General features: G+C 38.8%; 1 protein-coding gene across 1 annotated transcript; it reads left to right on the forward strand.

Annotated features, from left to right (window-relative positions):
* The first annotated feature begins 7759 nt into the window (after nt 1-7759).
* On the forward strand, nt 7760-8704 carry OR51V1 (olfactory receptor family 51 subfamily V member 1). Its single transcript, NM_001390577.1, has one exon. It carries the CDS (start codon nt 7760-7762, stop codon nt 8702-8704), a length of 945 nt encoding a protein of 314 aa, NP_001377506.1.
* Nucleotides 8705-14505: the final 5801 nt, after the last annotated feature.

Raw genomic sequence — 14505 nt, forward strand, 5'->3', positions numbered from 1 at the left:
AAATTCTGCTGTCAATTTGGTATATAAATATGTCGTCTTTAAGATTTGCAGGAAAATGAAAAAAAATAAAAGTCTCAACACAATTCCATACTTTGACCTTTAACAAAAGTTAATGTCAGGTGAGAATTTACAAAGAGTAAGTTGACTCATTTAACATCTCTTCCTAAATGCAAAAGATCTCAGGCCGGGGTGGCAATATTGAAGAGTAGGGAATTTGGGGGCCTTTTTTTTTTTTTTTAATGGATCTTAACAACAGGCAACCATGCTAGCAGCGTCTATGTCTAGAAGAAAGTTGAATTACTATGTACGTCTGGAATCAACAAATTAAAAGTCTCTTATTTTTAAGACAAATGTTTTAGGGGGTCTAATCAGAGATGAAAATGTGATGGTAGGAAGCAGCTTGAGAACAGTCCAGTTGAAATAACACAGGGCACAAAAAAGAGACAAAGATATCAAATAATATAAAAATGTTAATCAGTTGGCTGATGCATAGATCATCAAATGCCCTCTTATATTTTGCTGTTGCTGAGTATTTTCAAGGACGGCTAACAAGAGCATGGATGCTCATTTATGTTAAGTCTAATGAGATCATACAAATCCTGATGGGAACTTCTCAAACACCCAGATGACCACCCTGCAACATAAATTTTTATTATGCTGTCTAAGAAATGGATAGTCATTTTTCAATACTCATTCATTATAAGAATATTATTTATAGATACCTTATATAATACATAGTAAGTAAAATAATATGCTGTGCTTAGTCACTCAGTCATGTCTGAGTCTTTGTCCCCATGGACTGTGGCACCTCTGTCCATGGCGATTCTCCAGGCAAGAATACTGGAGTGGCTTGCCATGTCCTTCTGCAGGGGATCTTCCCAACCCAGGAATGGAACCGAGTCTCCTGGATAAAGGTGGATTCTTTACCAGTGGAACTACCATAAATATATGTAAATATACATATAGGTATGTAAACATACATATGTATAGATATGTAAACATACATAAAGATAGTACATAATAAAGGGGAACATTCAAGAAATGAATAGTTATAGTCATTCACATAAACTGTGATTTGAAGACTATTCTAGATTTGTGGCAAATAAGCTGTCTCTGATGCAAATGTATTTACAACCCCTGAACATCTAGTTCTCTAGACTAGGCTTATAAAGTGTTCTTATCTTTTCAGTCTTTTCAAAACTCTTAAATACTTGACCTGACCTATATTTACTCAATTCAGAACAAATCTGCCTTATGCATTTTATTCATCTTTGAGGCTTCCCTGGTGGCTCAGATGGCAAAGAATCTGCCTGCAAAGTGGGAGACCTGGGTTCGACCCCTGGAAAAGATGTGGGAAGAGCCCCTGGAGTTGAGCATGGAAATCCTGTACAATATTCTTGCCTGGAGAATCCCCATGGACAGAGAAGCCTGGCGGGCTATAGTCCATGTGGGTCACAAAGAGTTTGACAGGACCGACCTACTAAGCACATTATGCTTTGAAGAAAGGGAAAATTTCACAGCCTGCTCTGCCCCCTGCTGGCATCATGTGAAGAATCATCTATTTAAGAGTGACACTATCATGAATTTTTCGAGGCAGGTCCAGTGTGGGTGCCATTGAATAATTATGGTGAAGTACGAACAAAAATCTGGATTGTCCTGGAATACAGAGTTGTTCTTATTCAATGTAATTATAAAGATACTGATTTTTAGACTTAACACTCTCCCTCTGTGCCTGGGGTAGGAAATGGCAACCCACTTAAATATTCTGGCCTGAAAAATCCCATCGACAGAGGAGCCTGGCAGGCTACAGTCCATGGGGTTGCAAAAAGTCAGATACAACTGAGCTACTAACACTTCTTATGCCTTTAGGTTAGTCAAGGATTGTTGGTCATTACCTATTCCAAAAAAAGTCATGAAGTAATCACATAGGGAATCATTTCCAAAGGACAGAAAAAAAGTACCATAGGTGTCTGAACACATAAGTCAGTTTAAACTGTAGAATATAAGAAAAGACTGCCCTGAAAAAAGGTTTCTGTTTAATCAGTCCCAGATATGCTTCCAAATCAGCATTCCAGACAAAGTGCTCAGAGGAAGACCATGATCCTATCGTTACAGTGGATGGAAACTCACCTATGCTTGTCCTCTCCAGTTGTTTATTTTATGTCAGACAGTATTCTGGTTGCCCAAAATTCAGAAAGAAGTATTCTGCACCCTGACTTTGTGGTGGTCACATAACACAGCATGATGTTTGGGGAAATAATGGGTCTCTTTTTTTCTTCTTGGTACAGGTGAAGCATCTGACATCTCTGAATAATTTCCCTGTGGAACCTTCATTTATCATTCTCATTAACACTGTACTTTCCTGGCTACCATCCTACATCTCAAACAGAATGAAAAAAAAAATTCCAACATTTATTACTTTTCTGTTGCTGTAATGTTGATATTCTCTTTGGCAGTACCATTAACATTCATGGCTTCTCTGAAGAAGCTTGAAGAAGAGTATGTTCTTTCAGTGCAGGCCTACATTCACAGAATAGTTGCATCTTTTGGCATCAATCCCAGATCAGATCAGATCAGATCAGTCGCTCAGTCGTGTCCGACTCTTTGCGACCCCATGAATTGCAGCACGCCAGGCCTCCCTGTCCATCACCAACTCCCGGAGTTCACTCAGACTCACGTCCATCGAGTCAGTGATGCCATCCAGCCATCTCATCCTCTGTCGTCCCCTTCTCCTCCTGCCCCCAATCTCTCCCAGCATCAGAGTCTTTTCCAATGAGTCAACTCTTCGCATGAGGTGGCCAAAGTACTGGAGTTTCAGCTTTAGCATCATTCCTTCCAAAGAAATCCCAGGGCTGATCTCCTTCAGAATGGACTGGTTGGATCTCCTTGCAGTCCAAGGGACTCTCAAGAGTCTTCTCCAACACCACAGTTCAAAAGCATCAATTTTTCGGTGCTCAGCCTTCTTCACAGTCCAACTCTCACATCCATACATGACCACAGGAAAAAACATAGCCGTGACTAGACGAACCTTTGTTGGCAAAGTAATGTCTCTGCTTTTCAATATGCTATCTAGGTTGGTCATAACTTTCCTTCCAAGGAGTAAGCATCTTTTAATTTCATGGCTGCAGTCACCATCTGTAGTGATTTTGGAGCCCAGAAAAATAAAGTCTGCCACTGTTTCCACTGTTTCCCCATCTATTTCCCATGAAGTGATGGAACCGGATGCCATGATCTTCATTTTCTGAATGTTGAGCTTTAAGTCAACTTTTTCACTCTCCACTTTCACTTTCATCAAGAGGCTTTTGAGTTCCTCTTCATTTTCTGTCATAAGGGTGGTGTCATCTGCATATCTGAGGTTATTGATATTTGTCCCGGCAATCTTGATTCCGGCCTGTGTTTCTTCCAGTCCAGCGTTTCTCATGATGTACTCTGCACAGAAGTTAAATAAACAGGGTGACAATATACAGCCTTGACGAACTCCTTTTCCTATTTGGAACCAGTCTGTTGTTCCATGTCCAGTTCTAACTGTTGCTTCCTGACCTGCATACAAATTTCTCAAGAGGCAGATCAGGTGGTATGGTATTCCCATCTCTTTCAGAATTTTCCACAGTTGATTGTGATCCACACAGTCAAAGGGTTTGGCATAGTCAATAAAGCAGAAATAGATGCTTTTCTGGAACTCTCTTGCTTTTTCCATGATCCAGCAGATGTTGGCAATTTGATCTCTGGTTCCTCTGCCTTTTCTAAATCCAGCTTGAACATCTAGAAGTTCACGGTTCACATATTGCTGAAGCCTGGCTTGGAGAATTTTGAGCATTACTTTACTAGCGTGGGAGATGAGTGCAGTTGTGCGGTAGTGTGAGCATTCTTTGGCATTGCCTTTCTTTGGAGTTGGAATGAAAACTGACCTTTTCCAGTCCTGTGGCCACTGCTGAGTTTTCCAAATTTGCTGGCATATTGAGTGCAGCACTTTCACAGCATCATCTTCCAGGATTTGGAATAGCTCAACTGGAATTCCATCACCTCCACTAGCTTTGTTCGTAGTGATGCTTTCTAAGGCCCACTTGACTTCACATCCCAGGATGTTTGGCTCTAGGTCAGTGATCACACCATCATGATTATCTGGGTCGTGAAGATCTTTTTTGTACAGTTCTTCTGTGTATTCTTGCCATTTCTTCTTAATATCTTCTGCTTCTGTTAGGTCCATACAATTCCTGTCCTTTATCGAGCCCATCTTTGCATGAAATGTTCCTTTGATATCTCTGATTTTCTTGAAGAGATCCCTAGTCTTTCCCATTCTGTTGTTTTCCTCTATTTCTTTGCATTGATCGCTGAAGAAGGCTTTCTTATCTCTTCTTGCTCTTCTTTGGAACTCTGCATTCAGATGTTTATATCTTTCCTTTTCTCCTTTGCTTTTTGCTTCTTTTCTTTCCACAGCTCTTTGTAAGGCCTCCTCAGACAGCCATTTTGCTTTTTTGCATTTCTTTTCCATGGGGATGGTCTTGATCCCTGTCTCCTGTACAATGTCACGAACCGCATTTCATAGTTCATCAGGCACTCTATCTATCATATCTAGGCCCTTAAATCTATTTCTCACTTCCACTGTATAATCATAAGGGATTTGATTTAGGTCATACCTGAATGATCTAGTGGTTTTCCCTACTTTCTTCAATTTCAGTCCCAGGGTCGAGCCTATATGACTGGATTGCACTGGGCACAATAGGAATCATACTCAAATTTTGTATTTTATGACCAAGATCAGCAAGAATTTCTAGGATGGCATCTGTTTTATATATCATATAAATCTTACATATGATGACCCAAGATTTAAAATGTGTGGCCAACAGGGATCAGATATGAGTACCTTAAGATATGAGTGCTTAGGTCTCATGGCCACTATTTGCAAACTTGTCTTGTTCTCAATACCTCTGTAAGGTGCAGCTCTTATTTCATAGATAAAATTCACTAATAAAATATTTGTTTGATAAATGATCACTCTATTCTAAATCTCATTTTATATAGCAGTGAGCAGCAGGAAAACAAAACAAAACAAAACACGCATAACTCCTGGTCTTCTAGAACTTCCAGTAGATCTAAAGGACAATCAGCGTATAGCAAATAGTATAAATATCAAGCAGGATATTGCAATGAGAGTGACTTCTTTGAGAAAATAGAACCAATAATGACAGGGTTACAAAAATCACCCTAAAGAAGCAACATTGAACTTAAGCCTGAAAGATTAAAGGAGATTTTGCACAAAAAACTGGAATTAAATAATTCTAAACAGATAAAAGATCAAGGTCAAAGATACTGAGACAGGAATACTCTTAATTTGCTTTGAGGAAGAGAAAGATGCCTAGAGATTAGGGAGTGAAGCCAACAATGGTCCTTGATGTAGAAGTAGATGTGGATGGGCCAGGTCATGTAAAGTTTTCTGATCATGATACCATGATAAATAACTTGCATTTTATTTTAAGAGCATAAGAATCCACCAGAATATTTTTTTAAACAAAGGCTTATGCTATCTAGTAGAGTTTTGTAGAAAAGCAGTCTGGCTCCTTTGCTTTTTTAGAGACAAGTGCAAAAACAATTAAGCTGGCTAGCAAATTATTACAATAACCATGGAAAATATGTTAGGAACCAAGATACTGGGAATATACAGGTCTACTGGTGAAAAGTGTGCAGGTTCAGGGTATGTTTTAGGGTAGAAATGATAGAAACTGATAAAGGATTTGATGGAAAGGGGAGGATTAGCAAGAATGGTTCTAGAATTTTTGTAAACAATTGTGTGGTTGGTGGAGTCATTTTGTAATATTCGGAGGAAATAAGGAGATAATTATTTAGGGGGAGGATGAAGTACTTAATTGCCATAATTATAATTTTTAGATTAAATACCGAAGTGGAGATATCAAGGAGACAATTATATCCATGAGTTTAAAATCACAGAAGGGGTGAAAACTTAGCCTTGTAAATTTCAGGCTACTATAGTGAGTAAAAACTGACACTCTTTTCATTTTCAGGAAACTTACACTTTACTGTGTAACAGAAACCTTAGTGAAATAAGTCATCTAATGAATATCAAAATATAAATTGAATGAGTTACATAAAGATGAATGTATGTTACCAAAATAATAGGTACTTGTAGAAAATCTGTCCAAGTTAAGGGGCTTCCTGGAAAGTGATGTTTCAGATGAAGAGGAAAAATGCAAGATTGTTTGAAAAAGAGAATAAAGAGGTTGGAGAGAAGATGGAGAAACACATCTTGGCAGAGAGAACATCAAGAGAAAAATCTTGTGAAAAAAAAGCAGTGGTGGTTTTGAAAAATAAATGTGTTCAAAGAAAGTCCAGGCACTCAATGAAGAAAATGTACTACAAATAGTGAACTAAGTTATCTAATATTGAGAGGGGCTTGCTTGTGCTTATGCCTAGTTGCTCAGTCTAGTACAACTCTTTACAACCTTTTGGACTGTAGCCCACCAGGCTCCTACATCCATGGGATTTTTCAGGCAAGAATACTGGAGTGGGTTGCCATTTCCTTCTCCAGTGGATCTTCCCAATCCAGGGACTGAACCCACATCTCTTGTGTTTCCTGAACTGCAGGTGGATTCTTTACCCATTGAGCTGTGGGGGAAGCTCAGAACAAGAAATAAAAATGGATAGGCTCCTAAAAGAAGCTGCCTGATGAGACTGGTATGATAAAGATGAAGGATAGGCTATAAATGGAAGCCAGAATCCGAAGCTACTTTAACGTGTTGGAATAATCAACGTGTTTCATAATCAAATATGAAAGTCAATATAAAGTTTTAAGCACCTGCCTACATGATACGAGCCATTAAATCTTTGTAATGACTTCCAGGGCCAGAATTCAAGTCAGGATAATAATGTGAAAAACAAGCCAATCAATTCTGCTGCAAAGAGGCCTTTAGATTTAGTTTTTCAACATTGGCTTTCTGATCTTTAGAACAGCAGTTTCTAAGGAAGAGAAAACAATTGCTCATCCTTTCAATAGTGCCTATTAAATGAATACTTAGCCAACTGATGACATGAATGAATAGTGGGTGGAGAACTCTGGGTTGATGTCAGAGGCAAAGTGTCTTCAACCTGAGTCTCCAAGTCACAGGAGCACACATGGGTTGAACATCCCAGAGGGTAAGAGCTCCCATGGGAAATCTCTTGCCACAGGTTTCATGCATAAATATTCCTCTTGGCTTATCACTAAGGTTGAAAAACTAATTTCTGGCTATGTCATTTAGAGTGAGAGAAAACAGAAACATTTCCACTATTTGGAGGAAAATATGCTTGGAAACAACACAAATGGAAAAGTATGGGTGCAGAGTGACTACTTTATAGTACTCTTCATTCTAAATGCTTTATGAGTTGGAAGGAGAAAACTAAGAATTCTTTCGAGAATCTTCTCTCTCAATTTTATAGGTATACCATCTCACCAGCATCCCTGGGAAAATGTCCCAGAAAACATATCCTTCCGAAAATTAGTTTCCTGCTCCAGTCTGTTCATCGTTACAGGTGTCTTCTAAGGTCCGCCAGTGGATGAATAATGACACTTAAGTGACATCAGGAGACCACCATTCTCTTCCAGCCGACAGATAATATGCCTCTAAAGGACAGAGTTGCTTGACCACATTATGTAAAGTTAGTTAACTTTTAGCATAATTTTGTTTACTTAGAAATTCTACCTCATCTGAGCATTCTCATTGAAAAATACTTTCTGGCTGCCTCGAAAAATTATCTCAGATCCAGAATGATAGCTTTAGTAAGCCCCAGCACTAATTCCTCCTCCTTCCTTCTCACTGGATTTTCTGGTCTGGAGCAGCAATATCCCTGGATTTCTGTTCCCTTCTCCACCATTTATGCTGTTGTTCTTTTGGGTAACTGCCTGGTGCTGTATGTAATCTGGACTGAACCTAGCCTGCATCAACCCATGTTCTACTTCCTGGCCATGCTGGCTATCACTGATTTATGTATGGGACTGTCCACAGTGAACACAGTGCTAGGGATCCTGTTGGGGTTAATTCAAAAGATCAGCCTGGATTCCTGCATTACCCAGGCCTATTTCATCCATGGTCTGTCCTTCATGGAATCCTCTGTTCTCCTAACTATGGCCTTTGACCGGTACATTGCAATTTGCAATCCACTGCGTTATTCCTCTATCCTGACTAATTCCAGAATTATCAAAATCGGGCTCACCATTTTAGGTAGGAGTTTCTTCTTTATTACACCCCCTATTATCTGTTTGAAATACTTCCATTACTGCCGTCCCCACATCCTCTCTCACTCATTCTGCCTGCACCAAGACCTTCTCCGCCTAGCCTGCTCAGACATTCGATTCAATAGCTACTACGCCCTGATGCTGGTTATTTGCACACTATTGTTGGATGCTGTACTTATCCTCTTCTCCTATGTCCTGATTCTTAAGTCAGTTCTGGCAATTGCTTCTCGGGAGGAACGGCATAAGTCATTTCAGACGTGCATCTCCCATGTTTGTGCTGTCCTCGTGTTCTACATTCCTATCATTAGCCTTACAATGGTGCACCGATTTGGCAAGCATCTCTCCCCAGTGGTCCATGTCCTTATGGGCAACATCTACATCCTTTTTCCACCTCTGATGAACCCTATCATCTATAGTGTCAAGATCCAGCAGATTCGTAGCAGAATGCTCAGACTCTTTTCTCTAAAAATATGTTGAGATATTACAGTGTTCAAAAACCAAAATAGCAACAATAAAAATAAACAAGTAAATATCAGTACAAAAATACAGGAATTAAGACTTTAGCCCTGAACCCATGATCCTTGATTTTAAAACACACTTTAAATGTAGATAATCACCTCAAACAAGTTCCATCCTAGCCTATGACTTGGAAGTCAGCTGTTTTTAGGGATGGAGGTAGGAAATTCTATCTGAAGCATTCCATGGATTTCTTCTAAATTTGTGTAAACAAGACAGACATAGATAATGCCATAATTGTGACCATATTCAAAAATGTATAAACCTATTTAACATGCCCAGAATGGCTTTTTGAGCACTTTTTTGCATGGAAACAAAGTCAGATTCAAAAACTTGGTCTTTAAGTTTCAAAAGTGGGTTACTTGAAGCATTTTCGATTATCTGAGATCCAGTTACTTAATCTTTAAAATGGGGGAAATACCAACGGACAGAAATTTTGTAAAGATTGTCTGGACCAGAATTGTCCACTAGTATTTTTCATAGTGAATAGAGGGGGAGGAGATGGAAGCAGTGACAGATTTTCTCTTCTTGGGCCCTAAAATTACTGCAGATGGTGATGGCAGCCATGAAATTAGAAAACAGTTGCTTCTTGGCAGGAAAGCTATAACAAAATGTAGACAGTGTGTTAAAAAGCAAGGACATCACTTTGCCAACAAAGGTCTGCATAGTCAAGGCTATGGTCTTTCCGGTAGCCATGTACGGCTGTGAGAGCTGGACCATAAAGAAGGCAGAGTACCAAAGAATCAATGCTTTCAAACTGTGGTGCTGGAGAAGACTCTTGGAATGCAAGGGGATGAAACCAGTCAACCTAAAAGGAAATCAACTCTGAATACTCTTTGGAAGGACTGATGCTGAAGCTGAAGTTCCAATAATTTGACCACCTGCTTCGAACTGTTGACTCATTGGAAAAGACCCTGATGCTGGGAAAGATTGAAGGCAGGAGGAGAAGAGGGCAACAGAGGATGAAATGGTTGGATAACATCACCGATGCAATGGACATAAACGTGGGCCAAATCTGGGAGATAGTGAAGGACAGGGAAGTCTGGCATGCCACAGTTTATGGGGCAGTGAAGAGTCAGACATGACTTAGTGACTAAACAGCAACAATAATTTTTCTAAAATGATAAAGACGTTCTCTAAAATAGAGTAATAAATACAAACGTAGACTGCTAGCTGCATATGGCTACTGAACACTTGAAATGTAGGTAGTACAACTGGGCAACTACATTTTCAACTCTGTTTTATTGTGGTTAATGTGCTTAATCACTTAGTTGTGTCTGATTGTTCAACCCTTAGGACTGTAGCCCACCAGGCTCCTCAGTCCATGGAATTCTCCAGGCAAGAATACTGGAATGGGTTGCTAATCCCTCCTCCAGGAGATCTTCTTGACCCAGGGATTGAACCATGTTTCTTGTGTCTCCTGGATTGCAGGTGGCTCTTTACCTGCTGAGAGAAAGCTCCATTTTATTGTGTTTTATATATATTTAAATGTTAAAAGGCCATTATATTGGACAATGCAGTGGCTACTGCATTAAACAGTGTAGATCTAGAATGTAAAGAGGGCATATAGCAAAATATGACTTTGGATTTAACTTGTACCATATCTAATTTAAATTGTTTTATATATATATATATATTTATTATTTTATTTTATTTTTTAACTTTACAATATTGTATTGGTTTTGCCATATATCAACATGAATTCGCCACGGGTATACACGTGTTCCCCATCCTGAACCCTCCTCCCTCCTCCCTCCCTGTACCATCCCTCTGGGTCGTCCCAGTGCACCAGCCCCAAATATCCAGTATCGTGCATCGAACCTGGACTGGCAACTTGTTTCGTATATGATACTATACATGTTTCAATGCCATTCTCCCAAATCATCCCACCCTTTCCCTGTCCCACAGAGTCCAAAAGACTGTTCTATACATCAGTGGCTCTTTTGCTGTCTCGTATACGGGGTTATTGTTACCATCTTTCTAAATTCCAAGCATATATGTGTTAGTATACTGTATTGGTGTTTTTCTTTCTAGCTCACTTGTTATTTTTATATGCAGACTTACTTGTTACATTTTATATGCAGACTTCACTGCCTTTGGGTTAGAAGCTGATTTTGCTTTGAATCTTCAAATCTAAAGAGGTGAATGTGAAACTGTCTGTTTACCACTGATTCTGAGTTCAAATGTAAATTAACACAGGTTCCCTTCTAAATAATTTAGTTCTGTTTTCAAAAGAAGGAACACAAGAATCACTTAGATATCTGTGCAGAGACAAAGAGGACGATTAGTTCAATAATTCTATAGTCTCTTAGGAGGGATCAGAGCTATTATTCCATAGAATCTAGAAACCTAGCTTCCAAGGACTAAAAAACCTGTTATCTATGAATTCAGCAGCCCCTCCCTGGGGCTGTTGTCAGTCTGGTAGCCTGAAGAGCCAATGAGAAACAATTACCTTTTAGGAGTTGACATAACTTTATTATAAAGCCTAAAAGATATAATCCAGCTTGGGTAAGAAATACTTCTAAAACAGTGAGTTAAAAAAAAAAAAAATAGGTTCTCTTCTTTTTTCCTTTTGTTATAGGTAGACTGCCATGTCATTGCACTGCTCCCTAAAGTGAAATCATAACAAATCATGAGAAAGCTAAAAGAGCTGGAGTATGGTGACAGAAGTAGGGTGCAGGAAATTAGAAAGTCTCAGCTCAGCTGGTATTCATTTAGTTCTCCTATCAAAAAGTTAAGGTCCAGAATGGGAGAGATCAGTGATTCTTACAAGTGACAGAACATGGCCAAGGATTCAAAATGTGATTTTAGTAAAAAATAATCTGCTATAATAAATCCATAATCAGATACTCACTGTACACTGTACCTCCTAATTTTCCTAAAATGACCTTACTGTTAAATATACAAAGGGTTTTCTACAGGAGGCTATGTTTCTGTTCCCTGGGATCTTTGTGACCATTACTTGAAAAAGGAAAAAAATCTGATAGAGTAACAAATAGAAACTTCCAGAGGAGGAAAATGAAAATGCATCATTTTCTAGAATGTTTCTGATTAAAACTTTAAAAATAATACCAACTCAACCAAGAGCTCTTTTGCAGTGGGAATTTATATCTTAAAACTTTTCTACTAAAAGTGTGGTTTCTAATCCTGTAGCCTCAGCACCATCTGGGAGCTCATAAGAAATGTGGAATCTTGGGCTCTAGTCTTCCTACTTGGAGAAGGCAATGGCACCCCACTCCAGTACTCTTGCCTGGAAAACGCCATGGACAGAGGAGCCTGGTGGGCTGCAGTTCATAGGGTTAAGTCAGACATGACTGAGCAACTTCACTTTCACTTTTCACTTTCATGCATTGGAGAAGGAAATGGCAACCCACTCCAGTGTTCTTGCCTGGAGAATCCCAGGGACGGGGGACCCTGGTGGGCTGCAGTCCGTGGGGTCACACAGAGTCGGACACGACTGAAGTGACTTAGCAGCAGCAATAGCAGTAGCAGTCTTCCTACTGAATCAGAATCTCTATGAGTGCTTGCTTTTGTCTCTTAAAATATGGCTTTATTTGATGAGTTTGGATATATATCAGACACCAATGACACTATCACCACAGTCAAGGTAATAGACATGTCTGTCACCTCCAAAAGTTTCTTTGTATCTTTTGTGTGTTTATTTGTTCATTTTGTTATAAGAACACAATATGAGATTTACCTTCTTAGGCATAAAACAGCATGTTGTAAAACTGCAAACATTAAATATGTGCAGTTTTTGTATAGCAATTATACCTCAATAAAACTGTAAAAAAATGGATTTATTTAAATTTTAGCTGTCCTAACTTCCCCCAGAATCCTATAATGACTTTATTAATTTCTTTGGGAAATGTCCTCTGGTTCTTCTGGTATGCTGTCTTCCTCTTTTCAGTGGGTCGATAAACCTCATTATGTCAGATTACAGTTTGTTTCTGGTGTTTTTTACATTTTCATATATGATATCAAGCCATGTTTTGTTCAATCTTTAAGTTTTATGTATTTATTTCTACCAAATAACATACCAATTATTCCCCATGCTGTATGAACACACTACTATAAATTTGAAAAACTATTAATCAAATATATTTTATATGTGCATTACTTAATAAATGCATTTTTCTTTAGCTGTGATCTTCATTCTCCACCTATTACCATGTCAGTCTATCTTATCTTGCTACTGAAAAACAGCCACCAATGTATTTCATTACATTTTTCTCCCCTGATAACTTTCCCTCATTCAAATCTGAGTACTCAAGGAAAGACAAGTGAAGTGAAACTCACTCAGTCGTGTCTGACTCCTTGTGACCCCATGGACTATGTAGTCCATGGAAATCTCCAGGCTAGAATACCGGAGTGGGTAGCTGTTCCCTTTCCAGGGGACCTTCCCAGCCCAGGGATTGAACCCAGTTCTGCATTGCAGGCAGATTCTTTACCAGCTGAGCCACCAAGGAAGCCCTCATATTGCTTATAAGTGAGCAGTTATGGAGGATCAAAGGCTCAGACTCTCCTCTAGCAGCTTCCTTTGCTTAAGCAAAAAAGAAAAAAGGGAAAGGAACACTCTCATACAGAGGTGGATGTAACCAGAGTGAACCCCACCATTCTGGATGTGAGGCCACTTGGAAATACAAGCAAGCCCGAGTGTCTCAGAGCCCTGCGTTGCTTGGGACAGGACACAGTTAGTTAACATCTAGGAGCAGTGCCAGGAAAACCTGCATTCAAGGAAAGAGAAATAGTGCATAATTTATGTTTGACAATAAATTATCCATACATACATCTGCTTATTATTATGTAACTGTTACAAACAAGGATATAGATCAATATTCATTGATTTAGGGATTCTTAAATCCCAAATTGATTTCTTAATTTAAATCTATGATTTCTTCTGTGAAAAAATAAGATGGTAAATAAGACATGTAGTATCTCCCAACTGGGATAACATGCTTGGATAAAGTTTTCATGTCTCTAAGCACAGACAAAGGGGTAAAATGTCTCCATCCTGATCACATTGGATATCATCGGAAGGAGGAAAAACAGATGACTAACATTTGCTTTTTGATTTGTTATAATGAGCATGCATCACTCTTTTAATTAAACAAAATCTAACAAAACATACTAAATTAAAAAAAGACAAAATAAAGGATTGAAATTTGTTCTTTATAATATAGGCAATTGCACTGGTCCCTATGCTAGTTTGTCTATGTAAAGCCTAAATTTTACGATGTATTTGAAAAAGCACAAACCTCCTTAAGCCTTACAGATAGTCCTTGTATATTTTTCCTCAGAACAAGTTACCTAATAACCTTAAGTTCCTTATCGTAGCAAATCTAAGAGATACTACATTAGTGATTCTTCCCAGATAAAGATCCTCAGGAAAGTGATTTACAAAGAACAAGCGGACAGAATAGTTGCTCAGTAAACGTATTCTTCAATGTGTCAGAACAAATTACTTTGAGAAAAGTTCAAGGCTTCTGAATTACTGCTCCCAATCACTGAGAAATGATACATCCTACTAAGGAAAAGGAAATAGTTATGCTTTTTTGTCTAATACAAACTCCCAGCAGCATTGTCTTAAGAATGAAAAGAAGGAAGGTATCCAGTTATGTCCAAATTAGCTGTCCCAAGTAAGGACTATCTGGGGTTCCTTTCTAACCGTTCCCTTTTTAGGTCCTATAGGAAATTGAAAGCTTAATGAGAATTCTCTCACTTTCTAACTGAGGAACTAGCATTCAGGACTCTATTTTGCC

Source organism: Bos taurus, chromosome 15 (genome assembly GCF_002263795.3).
Source record: "Bos taurus isolate L1 Dominette 01449 registration number 42190680 breed Hereford chromosome 15, ARS-UCD2.0, whole genome shotgun sequence".
NCBI lineage: Eukaryota > Metazoa > Chordata > Mammalia > Artiodactyla > Bovidae > Bos > Bos taurus.

Excerpts from the sequence above, each read along its gene's own strand:
- OR51V1 (NM_001390577.1), top strand. The coding sequence starts at position 7,760 with ATGATAGCTTTAGTAAGCCCCAGCACTAATTCCTCCTCCTTCCTTCTC.